Here is a 16,675-nt window from a genome sequence, read left to right on the forward strand (position 1 = left end):
GATCAGTGTGCGGAGCCACATAGCATCGATTTAAATGGAGAATAACAACACCAAAGAAACCTTGCACAATGGCAAGGCTGGTTTTGTGGTCTCAGAAATCACAAGAACTCCTGCAGCTCACTGTTTGCAAACCAGAGGGGAGAAAGTTTTCATGCAGAGAAGCAGCATCCCCCAGGGGATAGGCGTGTCATTCTGTAGTGTCTTTCTTGCAGACCACAAAATTAAAATAACACCAAGCCACTCCACCCACCCACCTTAGTCTGCCTGACCTAGGCTGACTTTAGCAAGTCTTAAAAGTCTCAGTGAGAACCAGGTGTCCTTAAAACAACTCCATGTCAGGTCGTGCCTAGGGACTTTGCCTCTGAAGTAGCACTTGGAAAATTCCAAACACAAATGCAGAATGTGCAAAGCTCTGTTCCAAAAGTGAGACACCTTGTCTTCCTACCAGAAACCTAAGGATGTTTCTGGAATGTCATGAAGGTGGCAGGCTGGCAATAAAAGATATTTTTTATCAAGAAGGTTACCAGCATAATATGTTGAAGCAATGGGAAAAGCAGGAACCCCAGGTAACAGCTGAGTGGCACCATGGCACGCATGTGCAGGCATATTTATGAGGCCACAAGCCTGGAAGCCTACTTTCCGGTATTATTATTCTCCATTTGAGTTGATGCTACATAGGCATAGTACACTGAACAGATCTGCTGATTTATCCTCTCTACTCCCTGTGTGCTAAGGTCAGGGATGCTTAAAAATGTACTCCTGAAACTTAACATCTGGGTCCCATTCATCTGACATGCCATCAGCATACCAGGATGACATGAAGACTTGCCGTGCTTAAAGAAAAGTGAGGGTCTGCCAGCCAGGAAGCGGGCAAGCAGCTCTTGCCCTCTGTCAGAGAAAGCCACTGCCAGTGCCTCTCCAGCCCTCAACAGACATGTCAAATGAGTGAATGTGCTGGGCCCGATGGCAGAGCGTGGGAAGCTGAGGCAGGAGGATCTTAAGATCCAGGTCAGCCTGGGCAATTTAGCAAGATCTGGTCTCAAAATAAATAAAAAGGACTGAGGGTGTTGCTCAGTGGTACAGCACATCTAGATTCTATCTCCAGTACCATGAAAGAAAAAGAGAGGTGGATGGAGGCCCGGAGCCCAGCTAGGTGCTCTTCCCTTCCTTTTCCACATGGCCACTCCCACTCCAGGTCCTGCCCCTTGACTGCTGGCCTTCCCCACAGTGGTGCTCCCTTACATCCTCCCTTCCCTGCAGCCTCTCTTCTTGCTGTCACTTGAGACCTCAGCAGTCTTTGGCCTAGGCTGGTCCTCAGCAGGATTTCACCTCACCCAGGGCAGCCCTGCCTTGTGTGTGGCTCTCCTCAGCCCATGTGGGCAGGTGATGACCCAGTTTGTCCAGCGAAATGCTGTCATTATGTCCCCAGGCCCCCATCTACCTGATCCTGCTCATTGGTGTGACCAGGAATGAACTTCTAAGCCCAGAAAGGCAGAGGGAGGCAGTGAGCCCTCTGGGGCCTCCCATGGCTTAGCTGAAGGCCCCTCTGAAGGCACAGGAACTGGCCAGCCCTGGACGCTGCAGGCTGGGATGGGGGCCCTTCGTCGTTCTGGGTGGGCCAGGTGAATGCCCTCTGGGAGGGACCTAAGCTTCATTCTGTCCTTCTGCCTGGGCTCCTCCCTGCACCCTCAGAGGCACTGAGGCTGTGGGGCTGGAAGAACTCGCTGCTCTTTCGTTGTCTGTGTGTGTCCGGGCCTTGCCTGCCTGCTTCCACCCTACCTAGCCTGGACTGGCCACCTCCATTCTGTTTCCTTGTCACCTCCAGAGTCAGGTCTTCTCTGTTCTGCCCCTCTGAGCCAGGTCAGCCCTCAGCACCCTGGCCACCTGCCTCAGGACAGTGGGCTGTGGCGGCTCTGTCCCCCCGGACATTCTCTCCCTCACTTCTCCTCCTGTTCCCTTGCTCTCCCCAGGGCCCAGCACCTGGCCTTCCCTTCTCTCTCCAGCCCCTCGGCCTCAGGCCCACCTGCAGCCTTCCGTCTTTGCAGGGCTCCCACGGAGAGGACATGCCATCCCGGGCCATGAGCCATCCTAAGCATCAAGGTCTAGGAAGCAGACCACTGCTCCAAAACCTAAGTCCTCTGCCTCATAATCAGGCACATGCACCCTCCCCGGGCACACCCTCCTCCTGTGGAGCTCTGCAGGGCCAAGAGGGCTGTGGGCTGGGCCACTGGGTGCAGAGCCCCAGAAAGGGGGGAGGTGGGCCCTGTTGCAGGAGACCCAGGCTTCAGGGTGATGTGGAGCTGTGGGGTCTGAACAGGGCAGCAGTGGGACGGGAGCAGGCAGAAGCTGTGGCCCAGGAGGGGTGAGATGGTGGTATGGAACCCCAGGTGACCCCTCCAAGCCCTGTAACACTCCTCTCACACCCCCAGGGGACCAACCACGAGCCCACCCCAAGAGCCACTGGGGTCTCTGGAATGACACCTCAGCATGTTCCCAGCATGTGCCAAGCACGTGTATGTTGCTCCTGGCCAAGTGCAAGGGGGTGAAAACACTGTGCATGTGCGGAAGGCGCTCTGCCTTCGCCCTGATAGATGCAGTGTGACAGCTATTTAGGCGGTGTGCAGGCTGCGTAGTGTTGCAAAGGTCACCTGAGGAGGCTGAAGGTGCACAGGAGGGGCCCTGTTGCTCGGGGCAGGGCGCTCACCTGGCACACACCTGGCATGCACCAGGCTTGATCCCTGGCACTGCAAACATAAGGCCAAAGAGCATTTCAAGTGTGCGGAGGCTGTGAGCGAAGGGCTTCGAGCACCATCCGCCCCATGAGGGATCTGAGTGCAGCCTCGCAACTCAGCGGGGCCTTCAGCAACTTGGTGAGGCCCTGTTCCAAAATAAAACTCAAAGGGCTGGAAGGTGGTTCAGTAGCAGTGCAGCCCTGGGTTCAGTCCCCACTGTTAGAAAAAGAAGAAAAAGGTCTCTGTAAAAAAGTACAACTAACATGAACTTAGAAGAAAGAGGGACCTGTGCAGGAGACACCGCACATGGAACCGTGGCTGACAGTGAAGCTGCCTCCTGTTGCAGGTGACAGAAGACCTGCCGTGTCAGCACACAAACATCTACTCCCATCCCAGCCTGAGACACGCCCTCGGGCAGCGAGAGCTCCTTCAGCCTGGCCAGGCAGAGGCCCCGGCTGCAGCAGTCCGCAGGCCGCGCTCCCAGGATGGCGGAAACCAGTTGGCTCGCACAAGCAGAAACGGTTATCAGAAGAGAAATGGAAACGTGGCAGTTTGAAGTTAGCTAAGTTATAAGAGAGATTCTAATTCTGGGGTGCTACAGACTGAATGTGGTCCCCCAAAGGCGCCACCTGGCTGGGTGTGCCTAGGGCATCCCAAGCGCCTGGTGCCACCTCGGCACCACCGTCTCTGAGCCCTGCTTGCCTCCCATGGCACACCTGGCAGGGCCATCGGCGCGGTGCCCAGCGTTCCGACTGCTGAGCGCCGGGAACCAAGGCCATGTCCCCGAGAGCATGCGCAGCAGGGCATGCGCGGACCTCGCCGCCCTGCGAGACTCCAGCGCGTGAACCCCTGCGCAGCCGCAGTCCCGGAGGAGCCACGTGTGGTGGGCAGGCTGTTCACAAGACGAGGCACCGGGACTGCCATCACCCCCGACCCCAGGTTTACCCAGAGGACGCGGCCACCTGTGTGGCGGCCGGTGGGGGCCAGGTCCGGGGCGGCGTTCTCGCCAGGGGGAGGTGCGGGCTGGCGGAGGTGCCGCCCCACTGGGACTCCCCGGCCTCGGCGGGTGGGCCAGCCGCGCAGCCCCCAGCAGTAAGCGCCCGTTTCGCTGGTTGACAAAAGAACACAAGACCAAAGAGCCAAACCCGAGGACTGGAAACGCCAACAGTTTAATGAACCTCCGCTGGCGGCCACGCACCGCTGGAAAGAGCCGCGCTGAGTGCTCCCGGAGGCGAGCCTGGGTCACGAAACAACGTACGCAGTCCGGCGCCCAACGGCATAGGCAGAACCGCCCGAGTCTGCCTGTCCGAGGGTCCGGTGGTCCGCAGTCCCCACGCGGGCCGGCTGCCAGCACTGTCAGCAACACACTCCGCCGCTCCTCTGCATTCCAGAGACCCGGGGCCACCCTGGAGGGCTGGGGCCCCATGACGGCTGCCTGTGTGCGGCGTCTGCACACGCCTGGCCTGCCAGCCAGGAAGACATGTCGGCTTGTTCTGGGCTTTGTTCTCCGTGACTGATTTTTGGTTTCTGAAGTAAACATTTTTTTTGCCTAAGGAAGGGGTCACATGACTATCAGCGGAGACAGACGCTGACCAACACTCTTCCCTTCCTAGTCAAGTAGCTTTTCTCCAAAAACCTATTTTCATGATTTCTTACATGGTTCGAAAGGTAAAGAAAATGATTTCAAGTATTCAATTCCTATCAAAAATTGGTATCAAAAGTAATAAAGGACCTAATTTCTTAATAATTCCATGTTTTAAAAAATAACTTAAGAAGCAAGAGGCCTGGCCCTTTACGAGTAGAAATCCCCCGTGCAGCTAGAGCTTCTTGAGACACCGTGGGGAGGAGTCCGTGTTTAGCACCTCGATCATGGACCTCAACGTGGGGAACACCTCCGACACGGAAGGAAGAGCCTTGTAGGAAGGAGAGAGACTGAGAGAGAGAGAAGGCCTGAGAATCAGCACCGTTCGCACCCAGGCCCCAAGGCCCGGCACATCCGCCTCCCGCCTCCCGCCTCCTCCCTCCTCCCTGGAGAGCCAGGCAGGAGGTGCCGTTGAGAGCCCTCCCTGCCGAGCCCCAGCCGCCCAGCCCTCGGGTCCTGGGCTGCTCAGAGGCTTGGGAAAGGAGTGAAACGGATCCCGTGGGCCAGGCACCTCGTGTCCCTGCAGTGCAGCTGGACCTGGACCACCCGGCCAGGGCACCTCTCTACAGCCGCTGCCCCCTCAGTGGGTCCCAGCTTGCTGATATTGACCCCCAGTGCTAGGCCCCGCTGTCCCTCTCCTCAGAGGCTGCCAGAGCGCTTGCATAGTAAAGCCACCCGTCGGCCAGCCCCGTGCCACAGGCAGACCCCAAACGAGGACTCAGGCAAGCCCGGACACACGTCTCCTCATTTTAAAGAGCACAAACTGCCCAGCGGTTGTCAGACAGGCCGCTGTCCCGGTTGGTCATGAGGGGCACATCTGTGGGGGGTCAAGACGTGAGAGGCAGCAGAGTCCCCCCACTGACCCACACGCCTCCCCAGGCTCTGTGGGCTCCTGGCAGGCAGCACTGCTGGCTCATTACTGCCTAATCATGGTGATGCGCCACCACCAGCAAGACAGACGGCTCTGACGGCGTCCCCAGCCGCCTGCGGCTGTGCCTGAACTGCTCCTCACCTAGCTCTCCTCCCTCTCTGGGGCTCGCCCTGAAGGGGCTCAGGGCAGGAAAGTGGGTGGATCTGCAGGGCAAGGTGCAGCTGCAGGTCAGAGATGCCCTCCCCCACCTGCCCCGCAGTTACCTTTTCAAGTTCATCCAGCTTTTGGCGATTCTGCTAAAGGCCTCTGAGCCGGGGGCCGTCATGGCTTCAAAGTCCACCAACTGAAAAAGGGAGAAAGGTAGGGGCGGCCTGAGGTGGGGAGCAGCCACGCGCCCGCCCCACGGCCACGAGGCTCACGCACCTTCCCCTTGGGGATCTTCCCGGCCACCTCCTTCCCGCTGGCCATGAGCGCTCCCACGATGACGGAGTAGGCGATGACGCTGAAAGGAGAGCAGCCGTCAGGCCTCGTAGGCTCCCACCACACCAGGCGGGACATTCATCGCGGGGCCACACAGCAAGGCTTCTACTTGTTCAGAGAAGTCTAGCAGTTTACTACTAAAAAAGGTCCTGATGTGCTATTTAAGGGTAAAGTACCAAGAAATTATTTCTGAGAAAAGCGATTTTTTTTTTTTTTTTTTTTTGGTGGGGGAGTACAGAAGAATGGTAAGATTTATATTTTAATACCATTAATGCCACTTTTAAAAACAAACGGCTTTTTGAGCAAGAAACCCTTCATTTCTTTTTGATTTTTAATTATATTTGTTCTGATTAGTTGCGCTTGACAGTAGAATGCAGTCATAAATTTTGATAGATCATACATAAATGGAGTGTGATCTCATTTTTCTGATTACATATATTGCAGGATCACAGGTCATGCAGTCATATGTACATGAGATAATAACGTCTGTTATGGATTTTCTTCCTGTTTTTCTATTTCTGTGAAATAAGTTTAAAAATGGCATTAAAACACATATGTACAATAAGTCTTATAAGTATAAATACATTAATCATATTTTTTAAGCATTAAAAATACTGGCTCCCAGAGAAGAGGCACAAAACAGACTGGACTAGCAGACAGTGGTCTGGAACTCCGAGGCAGATGAGCTGCCAGAGACAGGGTGGCCACTGGAGGCCACACGGCACAGGGCCCTCGGCCTGCCTGCTGCCCGGCTCCGCTGGACAGGCCCTGCTCCCACTCTCGGCAGGAGCAAGGCACCTGCCGGTGCTGGGGAGGAGCCCTGGCCCTGACACCATGGCCGTCTACTTCTCCCAAAACGAGCGGCTCAGGAGGTAGCGTGGCCCAAGTGGCCAGCAGACAGGAGAAGGGCGCTGCACAGGCAGCCTCCAGCAGACACAGGAAAGCCCACTGACTCGCGGGCTGCTCACCAGGAGCTTCTCGGGCTACAGATGTGTGCTTGGCTTCTGGGCCCAGCCTCGGGTGGGGAGGGTGGCGGCCGGAAGGCCACAGGGGAAGGGAAGGGAGCTGCAAGAGGGGCAGAGCCGAGGCTGGAGGCCCGGGAGGGGCAGGCAGGGGAGGGGCCTTCAGGCCTTCAGGGTGCAGAGGACCAGAGGACGGCTGCCAGAGGACAAGGACTAGTGCGTCCTCGGCAGGGCCCACGGTGCTGACGCCCTCTGCCCGGTTCAGCGCTCATAGCCAGGGGCGTCAGGTTGAGACATGGGGCTTGTGTCCCTGTTTTGCTTCAGAGCCTTGTAAACACTGTAACAAAATCCACCATCGTGTGTAAGGGGAGCTGTAATTTCTAAAACACGAGAGACGTTAAAGTATATTTAGCCAAAATATCCCAAGTTCAAGTGTGACGTGCCATTCAATCATCACAGCAGAGTCCTGGGAAAGGAGAATGAAAAGCAAGTTCTACAGACACATCCCTTACGTTAGTCAACACCTCCTCAGAACCTATCCAAACGAAACACAGGAAGGACTGGAGACCCACACACAGCCCACCAAGGTCAGGGTCAGTTAGCAGCCCAGGGGGCGGGGGGAGGGAGGGGCAGGGCCCAGCAGAGAACAGCGCGTCCTCGCCGTCTAGGCCTCCAGAGTGCCCCAGGCTACACGAGCCCGCCAGAACCTCCTCAGTGCTTTGGTGAGGTGCAGGTCAGAGAAGCCATTTTTCATGTGTGAGTTTTGGGGGAGAACAGGAGGCTCCTCGACATTTCTTGGTGTGCTTCTGCACCCATACTGTGACAGGAATGAGCCAAGAGAACACTTTTTTTTTTTTTTGGCAGTGCTGGGGATTGAACCCAGGGCCTTGTGCTTGATGAGGCAGGCACTTTACTGACTGAGCTACATCCCCAGCAAAAGAGCACATTTTTCACACAGAAAAGTGCAATCACCAGAGACCACTTACCTAGATCCCCGAGAGAGAGGCACTAAGTTATAGAAGTAATAGACCAGTGACAAGATCAAGTTGCAGACGGCATCGGCCTCCTAGAAAAAGGACAGTCTCCTGAGCTGAAGCCCCGCTCCACCCACACTCCACGGGCAGACACCAGTGCCGGCCTCGCCCTCCTCCAAGGCCTACTGTCTGCCAGCAAGAAGGCACGTGCCCCCGCCCCCGGGGCAGTGTGTCCCAGCTGCTCCTCCTACAGCAGTTTTTTGGGGTTTTTTGGTACTGGGGATTGAACCCAGGGGCACTTAACCACTGAGCCACCTCCGCAGCCCGTTTTTGTATTTTATTTAGAGACAGGGTCTGAATGGGTTGCTTAAGGCCCCGCTAAGTTGCTAAGGCTGGCTTTGAACTCGTGATCCTTCTGCTCCGGCCTCCTGAGCTGTGGGGATTACAGGCGTGCGCCACCACACCCAGCCCCATAGCAGCTATTTGATTAACAGAAACCTCAGGCCAGGCGCAGTGGCACACACCTGTAATTCCAGTGGCTGGGGAGGCTGAGGCAGAAGAGTTCAAAGCCAGCCTCGGCAACTTAGTAAGACTCTAAGCAACTCAGCGAGACCCTGTCTCTAAATTAAAAAAAAAAAAAAAAAAAAAAAAGGCTGGGGATGTGGCTCAGTGGTTTAGCACCCCTGAGTTCCATCCCCAGTACAAAAAAGAAAAGAAAAGAAACCTCAGCTCCCTTAATGTTACTTGGAATGTCAAAATATGTACTGCAGTTAAGATTTTAAAAGCACTTAGCAAGGGGCTGGGAATATACTCAGCTGGTAGAGTTCTTGCCCCTGGGATCAATCCCCAGCCCCACCAAAAAAAAAAAAAAAAAAAAAAAAAAAAAAAGGCCCCTAGCAATACCGAATATGCTTTCTTGCTCTTTGTTTGCCAGGCTGGGGATATGACCCAGGGCCTTGTGCACCTAGGCACGCGTTCTACCACTGAGCCATGTCCTCCTTGACATGTTTCCTCAAATAACATGTATTTATTCCTACTTCAAAAGATTTTTGTAGCTGCTTCTTTTCCTCTGCAGGGAGACCCAAGTGATAAAAAACCCAATCAGGTGTCTGGACGTAGTTACTTCCTATATAAAGATCTGAAAACGTCATGAAATGAGCGACTGCTCAAGAGCAGAGGTGCCCAGTGCACGGAGGGGCGCCCACCAAGCAGACGAGCGAGGCCCAGCCTGCAAGGGCCCCTCTAGTCTGGGCAGGCAACAAGGGAAGAGGCCACCGCCAGACAGGGTCACTAGGCTCTAAGAGCAACGGCAGTCTGATCTCACTGCCCTAAACCAATGAGAAGGCATCATCTGCTGTGAGTGAAAAAGTCCCTGCAAGGACGTGGCAGTGAGGGACGGCCGCTTACCAGCTACTGCGATTGCTAAATGCGGGACATGTTTTGCCCCTGGGAATATTTAAAGAGTATTTATAGCTCTGTGTAGATCTTCAAGCACAAGAGGCGGCACCTCAGTGAGAGGGTGGAGGCAGGGTGGAAATGGCACAGAGACCTACCCCGAATTCCGAGGAGAGGATCAGCACTTTTCCTCTTGCTGTCAGGTCTTTGTAAAGCGCGTCTATCTCAGCGTGGTATAACTGGGTCCTTTCTTCTGTGGTTTGCGTTTCCACAGAAAATAGGATATTTCCAACCCTGAAAACACAGTCCTGAGTGTCAAAGGCATGTATTTATTACACAGTCCAAACAGTCAAGCAGAAAAAAAGAAAATGCGCATGCCCCGTGCACTGAACCACGTCCCCAAAACTGGGCGCTGGGCTCCTGCTGCAAGGAGCGTGTTAGTTCAGTCACGTGTCCCGGGCACAGGAGCTGAGGCTACGTGGGAGGCGCCTGGACAGAGCAGGGAGCAGCAGCAGATGTGCGGCCGGCCGACCTCGCAGCACTCCGGCGCTCTCAGTGCCGCGAGGCTATGTGGAGACGTGAACTTGAAGAACCAGTAGCAAAACACACTCCGTTCCTAGATTCCACAGAGGAGCACAGTGGCTGCTTTTATTGGAGGGAGATGAGGCCACGTGTTAAGAGAGGAGCTGGAGCTGGTGCTGTAGTGAGGGGCGACGGCAGGGTGTGGGGAGGGGTGCGGCAGGATCCACCACGCAGTATTCCAGAGGCCAGAAGGCCTGGTGGGCAGGCGCAGGGTCCGCGGGGCAGGCAAGAGTCAGCGCGGGAGGTGGCAGGGGGAGCGTGTGCAGAGACGGGGAACAATGTCTACGCTAACAGCACTCCCTCAGATTCCCTGGGGATCATCTTTGCTGGGAAGTTACTTGGGTAAGTGGCTTGGTAAAGGATGAAGATAAGGAAAGCCGTGAAATCTGAAGTTGCTAAGCTAGCGCTCACTCACAAAGGCTAAAGTTCCCGCATGGAACAGGAAGAGGGGCTTCTTAGTGTGAGCCAGTTGCTCAGAGAAAGCCAAGCACAGGAGGCGGTGGGGCGGCCAGGGCCGCACCGCCAGCTGACAGAAGACGGGGCTCTGAGCTCTCAAGGCTCTGCCTGGGGGATCCTGTAGGAGGCCCAAGGCACGTCCACCAGAGTGCAAGGGAGCCTGGCAGCTCTGGGTGAGGTTTGGATTTCAGATGCAAATAAGACAACAGCTCATGAACATGCTTACCAGGGTTATTTGTAAAGCAAAGAAAGGGAAACGCTTCAAACAGGTAACAAGGAAAATCTGTAGAAATTCTACATCCACGCAATGAACTGCTATGGAGTTGCTACAGAAGTCACTAAGAAAACGACTGGGGAGGAGCCTGGTGACGTGATGACTGGCACAGGAGCAGAGCACATGGCTTCGCACTTAAGGAACAGGGCCTGCTCTCCGTCTTGCTAGTTCTGCTTATCTGTGCCTCTAAGTGCTCCGCAGTACAACACTAGCACCCCGCAACACGCGAGGGCCTTCAGCCTGCCCCCCTCGCCTGCTTCTCGCTTCCTTGGTCAAAGCCTCCCTCACCCCACGCTTGACCCTACACGGGGTGGCCAAGGCCGCCGGCCTGCGCTGTGCCCAAGAACCATCTGCTGGCTTACATTCAGTGGCAAGCCTTGCGGCCACACCCAGCCAGCCCCACCACATGTGCTGCTGCCCTAGGCCAGGCCAGCCTGTGCGCAGGCCCACTCCTTATCAAGTGCACGCACTTGTCTCCTGTGACTGTGATGGTGAATCCCTCGTGCTCCTTTCCTTGGTCTCTGAGGCTGGGAACTTTCGTGTTCACGGTGAATCCGTCCTTCGTTTTGGTATTAAACTGCTTTCGGGGGGGAAAAGAAAACCAGTGTTACTAGTGTCTGTTCCACCTACAGCCCCGGCAGAGTCCTGTAGTGCTGACCCCAACTACTTGGGTGGGTCTATGGGGTCATGGAAGTCACTGATGCAAGAGGCGGGTGCTCTGTCCCGTCAGTCAGGGACAAGCACACCTCCCGTCCTCCGAGCCCGAGTCCTACTCCCGAGGCCCCGCCAGGCCCGGTGCTCCTCCAGGAGCTGCCCGACTCCCCCATTCCCTGTGGTGGGCAGCAACCAGACTCAGCAGAAAAGCGGCTCCCAATGGGGTCCCCTCCTGCAGAGCAGGGGCCTTCCTGGGAAGGGCAGCAATCCTGCCCCCCTGCGATCTCACTACGGCACACACGCTCCAACTCTGCTGTCGCCAAAGGAGCCCTCAGAGCTGAGCGGGGAGCAGCGCCAGAATGGTGCTCCCACACAGCTTTCTGCTCCACACGTCTGCTGGACAGGCCCGCGAGGCCCGTGGAGGTCACCACTCCAGAAAGTCTCCTCCCGAGTCCATGTGTTCTTGAAGTTGACGGAACTGAAGCAGGAGGAGCTGCAGTGTGACCCACGTGCTGCTTCCACGCACCACCTGAGAGGTGTGGGAGGCAAACAGGGCTGGAGCGGAGCACTCGGGCAGGTGGCACAGCCCCGGGGCCAGCAGGACGCACTTCTTCCGGGAAGGCAGCTTTCGGAGGCCATGCTGGTAAGAGCACGCAGCTTCTCACCTGGGCCCCCTGAAACGGGAGGGCGAGGTGCAGACTTGCTCCTAGGGAAGGCGCCTCCAAACCCCAGGAGCCCTGAGCAGGAGGCAGCACAGCGGCCTCCTGCCCGCACTCCTGCTCAGCGGCCGCCTCCGGCTGTGAGGCAGCTCCACTTGTCCCCATCAGCAGTGCTGTGCATTTCAGGGAAGCAGGTGTACTCCACTCTGCCACGCACTTAGAACGCAGACGTCCACACGTGCTTGTAAAAGACGGCACATCCATCACCTGGGCCGAGGCTGGCGTCCTGTGCGAAGGTCGTGATCCCACCCAAGGGCTGGGTGTCGGCGACCTCATGCTGCGCCAGGAGGGAACAGTCTTCCACTCCAGTCTGCTGCTGTCCTCGCTGCCCTGTGAACAGCTTTCGGGTTCTAACACCGTGGCAGAGCTCGATCCTTCCACCCACAGGAAGGCGACGGACAACCGAGACTCTCCAGTTCCTTCCTCGGAACAGGAAGCCCCCGTGAGACCCGCCTGCCCTCTGGGGACCCTGGGGTCTGAGGGACTAAGGCCGTCGCAGTGACTGGGTGCAGGCCACACTCTGCACGACTCTCCAGTGCGCTGTGGGGCCACCACAGGAAGGAAAACCGGCCGCCCGTGACTTGGGATGGCCTGGGCCTAGAACGAGACTGTCCTATGCCACAGCGCTCCCAGCACCCAGTCCTCCAGCAGAGCAAACGCCACGCCAACGAGGAAGAACCTGTCACGTACAGCTGGGGGCCTCACTGAGCCATGCCACCAAGGACAGTCACCAAGGTGCAGACACAGGCTGTACCTGGGCCTGCCACACTGCCCCGAGTCCACGTGCTTTCAAGCGGCTGGCTGCCTCCTGCCCGCATCTCCACTCTGGGTGGACGAGGCCCCAGGACACAAAGTCAGAGCAGGCCCTGCAGTCCTGGCCAGCAGCGGTCTCCCAGGCCTCCCCAGAGGCGGAGACACTGCTCTCACAAGCGTCTCCCCAAACGTCGCGGGATGTGGGTCCTGCCACCCACCACACTGTACCTGGAGAAGCAAATCTATCGGCTACTGGCAGGTTTGGGGCAGTTTCACTCCTGGGTGAAAAGGTGCATGGCCACTCTCAGCTTCAGTCCAGACCTCCTGTCCTTGGGCCCCCCCCGTGCCCGTGTGACTGCATTCTGCTGCTCGGAGCACGTGCCTAGCCCACACTGCCCTTCACTCTCCCCAGGCCCTGGGGGGCAGGCACTTCCTTTAAACACCCACCTGAGACTGCTTGTCAACTGTACTCAGGAGGGTCCCGGCCACACCTGCTGTCCACTGCTTTCGTCCACCTCCGTGAGCTGAGGGCTGGACCTGACTTTCTTCCACTTTCTACCTTCTAGGGGCTGGGAAGCTGGACACCCCGCTCTGCAATTCCGGAGTCCACGCTTGCACTTCTAAGACAGATGCTTCGCCTGTGCTGTGGTGCACAGGCCCTGGCCCAGGCACCCAGCGCAGGCACCCTCCTCGAGCAGCATGCTCAGCCCTGGGCCTGTGATTTCGACTGGTGCCACGGGTCACTCGGTGCTCGCCTCTCTCCCTGAAGAAATGAGGACCTCAGGACCTTCTCACTCCATCTTCTACTTCTAAATCGCGGACGGACGCTGAGGTAAGCCAGCACTCTACTGTCAGGCAACGTTCCACTCTGCAAGGGTCTCTTTCTTCACCACTACGTCTCTGTCTTGCATTCACTTTTGAGAACACTTTGTTCTTGAGTTGCTCTGACAAAGAGGATCTATGCTTCTGAAATTCCTGATTGGAACTGCCTTTGTCACACATCACAGCTGGTTCAAGTTAAGCCCCTCCACAGGAAGTCAGGTCCGACTTCTGAAACGTGAACAGGACTGACCCCCACACACACCTGTGGTGAACTAGGTGCAGCAATAAAAATAGAACGGTCACAACACACTGTAACCAAAGTTATTTATTAGCACTTTTAAATGCTTATTTCTGAAATTCCCTATTTAATCCTTTAGCCACAGTTCACCACAGGTAAGTGAAACTGCATAAAGGGGACAGCCCCGGTGCTGGGCAGTGTCACCACCACTTCCACGGCCTTTTCATCAGCCCAGCCTAGAACCCTCCTCTGCAACCAGAGCCCCGGCCCCGTCCTGCGCAGTCCTGGCTGCCCACCACGTGCCTCTGTGAAGACCAGCGGAGTCGCAGCTGCCCTCTGGTGGCTGGCCTGCTGCACTTAGCGAGTCTTCCAGGCACGTCCCTGGCCCGAGTGCAGAGTACGCTGTCCACCCGACGCAGGTTGCGGGCTGCTGTGGCACATGCAGCTGACTCTGGTGGACACTATCTGCTCTAGTGCCCACACCAGTTCTGAGGGGTGCAGTGCAAGACCGGGGAACTCCGCTTGGGCCCAGGGTGTCCCTGCCTGTGCCTGGCACCACACCTGGACATACCGTGTGGCAGGCTCGCCAGGCCCCACACTCTCTGTGACTCCGCCCATTATTTGGCTGGCTACTCACCCCCAACACCTGACCGTCTTTCTTCTCTGCTGGGCTTCTGCCAGCTAGGCCTGCTCTTCACCCTGTGTTCCCCCACATTGGGAGGACTCGGGACGGGGCCCCTTGTGGGGACACGGTCCTGTTGAGGCCCACTGAAGCACGCTGTCCTCAGTCTGGCGGCGCCTGACTAACTCAGCTCGTGAGCACCCATTCCTTTTGCCTGGCGCATCCTCTCATCCCATGAGACTGACTCACGCTCTCAGGCAACGATCCATGTGTGTTCCCTGGGTGAGCCTCATGCCCAAGCAGAGCTCTGGGGCGCTCTGACACACTTTGGCAAATGTACCCACCATGCAACTAGCCTCGCCAGATGCAGGGGCTGCGTCATGTGGGCATTTCTCTCCTTGGCACCCGCTCTTCTGGTTCTGCTCCCACCGACTCCTTACTAGAGCCGTTCTCTTCTGCAGTTGGCTGCCTGGACCCAAATCAGGCTTCCGGGATTCAGCCACGAATCTCCCCTTGGTCTCGAACTGTGTTCCATCCTCCAAGGAGCACACACAGACTCCATGAAGCCCTCTCTGGACCCGGAGAGCTGAGGACGAGCAGCACACCTGTGCCCACATCTCACCGCGCCTGAGGCGGGGGTGCTGGAGGCAGCCAGCTCTGGGTCTTGCTGGACTGTGAGGCTGGATGCTGGATGGCTTGCTGCTGTCCAGCTTCCTTCCACGGAGCTACCCCAAAGCTTGTCCTGCTCTTGAGCTGATTACCAATCTGGACCTGGGACCAATGACTTTTCAGTTCCAGGATTTTCTTCTGCTACCTCCCATTCTTCTGCTGAGGTTCTCTATCAGTACATTCCTGTTTTGCTTTGGGCACTTGAACATATTTTATGAAGCAAACAAGGACTCCTGTTTGTGGTAAGCTCGTTTTTCTTGGTTATGGGTCCCCTTTCTTCACTAGCCTGACAGAACACCTGATTCTGAGCAATTTTTTTTTTTTTTTTTTTGCAGTGCTGGGGATTGAACCCAGGGCCTTGTGCTTACAAGGCAAGCACTCTACCAACTGAGCTATCTCCCCAGCCCAGCAATTTTTAAAGAATAGAAAGTCACTCTCAGTGTGGAGGCTGGAAGCCTGTTTTAGTCAGGTATTTCGCTGCTGTGACTAAAAGACCGACCAGCACAACTGTAGAGGAGGAAAGGTTTATCTGAGGTCTCAGTTTCAGAGGTCTTAGTCCATAGAAGGCCAGCTCCATTCCTTAGGGCTCGAAGTGAGGCTGAACATCATGGCGGAGGAGCGTGGCAGAGGGAAGCAGCTCACATCATCAGGAAGCAGGGTCTCCACTCTCCAGATATGCCCCGATTCCAATCTCCTCCAGCCACACCCTTCAATTAATCCCATTAGGGACCAATCCACTGATGGGGTTAGGATTCTCACAAACCAATCAATTCTCCCCTGAAACTCCCTGCACTTCTCACACAGCTTTTGGGGACACCTCACATCCAAACCATAACCAAGCCCAAGATCAAGCAACATCTTCATGTGGAAGGGTGGGCGGGCAAGAGACAGAGCCATTTCCAAGAGCCTTGCTCAGCACATCACCCACTGGCGACAGGTAGAGGTGTCTTCCCCACACTGCTGCACCAGGGCTGTTTCTCGCATGTGAACTTTCTTGGGACACGCAGACCACAGCACTGACTTCCCCCATAATCAACAAGCATGGACTTCACAGCTGTAAGGTTTTCTTTAAGTGCCGCTGGCTTTTCCCCTAAAACCACCACTGCAGTTCTGATGACCAATTTACCTTCATAATTGGAAGAAGGTCTTCCACTTTGTGTACCTTTTCCAAAGCTTCTCTGACTTCCAACAATCCTTTAGGATTATTAGCCCTTTAAGAGAAAGAGGGGGAAGGAAGAAGAGGGCAACTGAGATCATGCTGGAAGATGTATCAACCTCAACTTAAATAAACTGCGCCTAATTACAAGTCAATACAGCTGGTCTCTGTATCAGGTTCCACATTTGCAGGTCCAACCATGGGATCAAAAATGCATATAAAGGGCTGGGGATGTAGCTCAGTTGGTAGAGTGCTTGCCCGGCAAGCACAAAGCCCTGGGTTCAATCCCCAGCACCGTAAAAAAAAAAAAAAAAAAAAAAATGCATATAAAAAGCTGGGAGCAGTGTGCACACCTGTAATCCCAGAGACTTGGGAAACTGAGGCAGAGACTCAAAGATTGAAGACCAGCCTTGGCAGCCTGGCAAGGCCCTATCTCAAAATTAAAAAAAAAAAAAAAAGACTGGTGTTGTGGCTCAGTGCTAGAGCATCCCGATCCCGGGGTTCAACCCCCAGGACTGGAAAAGAGGGAAAAAACCTATAAGAAGCATTGCACAGATACTGAACACGCACAGGCTTTCTTCCATGTTGTTATTCCTAAGCGGTGTGCTGGGCATTACCAGCAACCTGGAGGTGGCCTGAAGCATGGGGCGGATGTGCCCAGGTTCTGCACAGAC

General features: G+C 55.8%; 1 protein-coding gene across 8 annotated transcripts in view; it reads right to left on the reverse strand.

Annotated features, from left to right (window-relative positions):
• The window catches only part of TTC13 (tetratricopeptide repeat domain 13), a 94,406-nt gene that overhangs the window by 37,060 nt on the left and 40,671 nt on the right, over positions 1 to 16,675 (reverse strand). For 3 of the 8 annotated variants that reach the window (XM_079107494.1, XM_079107491.1, XM_079107489.1), the window contains 7 exons: positions 15,972 to 16,056; positions 10,839 to 10,945; positions 9,215 to 9,350; positions 7,674 to 7,753; positions 5,669 to 5,747; positions 5,509 to 5,588; positions 4,112 to 4,664 (listed from right to left, as the gene is read on the reverse strand). In XM_079107494.1, coding sequence (XP_078963620.1) covers positions 4,550 to 4,664; positions 5,509 to 5,588; positions 5,669 to 5,747; positions 7,674 to 7,753; positions 9,215 to 9,350; positions 10,839 to 10,945; positions 15,972 to 16,056 — 682 coding nt within the window. In that variant the 3' untranslated portion in view covers positions 4,112 to 4,549. Of the gene's footprint in view, positions 1 to 4,111; positions 4,665 to 5,508; positions 5,589 to 5,668; positions 5,748 to 5,816; positions 5,883 to 7,673; positions 7,754 to 9,214; positions 9,351 to 10,838; positions 10,949 to 15,971; positions 16,057 to 16,675 lie in introns of those variants that run through there. The other 5 variants (XM_079107493.1, XM_079107490.1, XM_079107488.1 and 2 more) reach the window with 3 other exon arrangements.

Source organism: Sciurus vulgaris (genome assembly GCF_902686455.1).
Source record: "Sciurus vulgaris genome assembly, chromosome: 12".
NCBI classification, from domain to species: domain Eukaryota; kingdom Metazoa; phylum Chordata; class Mammalia; order Rodentia; family Sciuridae; genus Sciurus; species Sciurus vulgaris.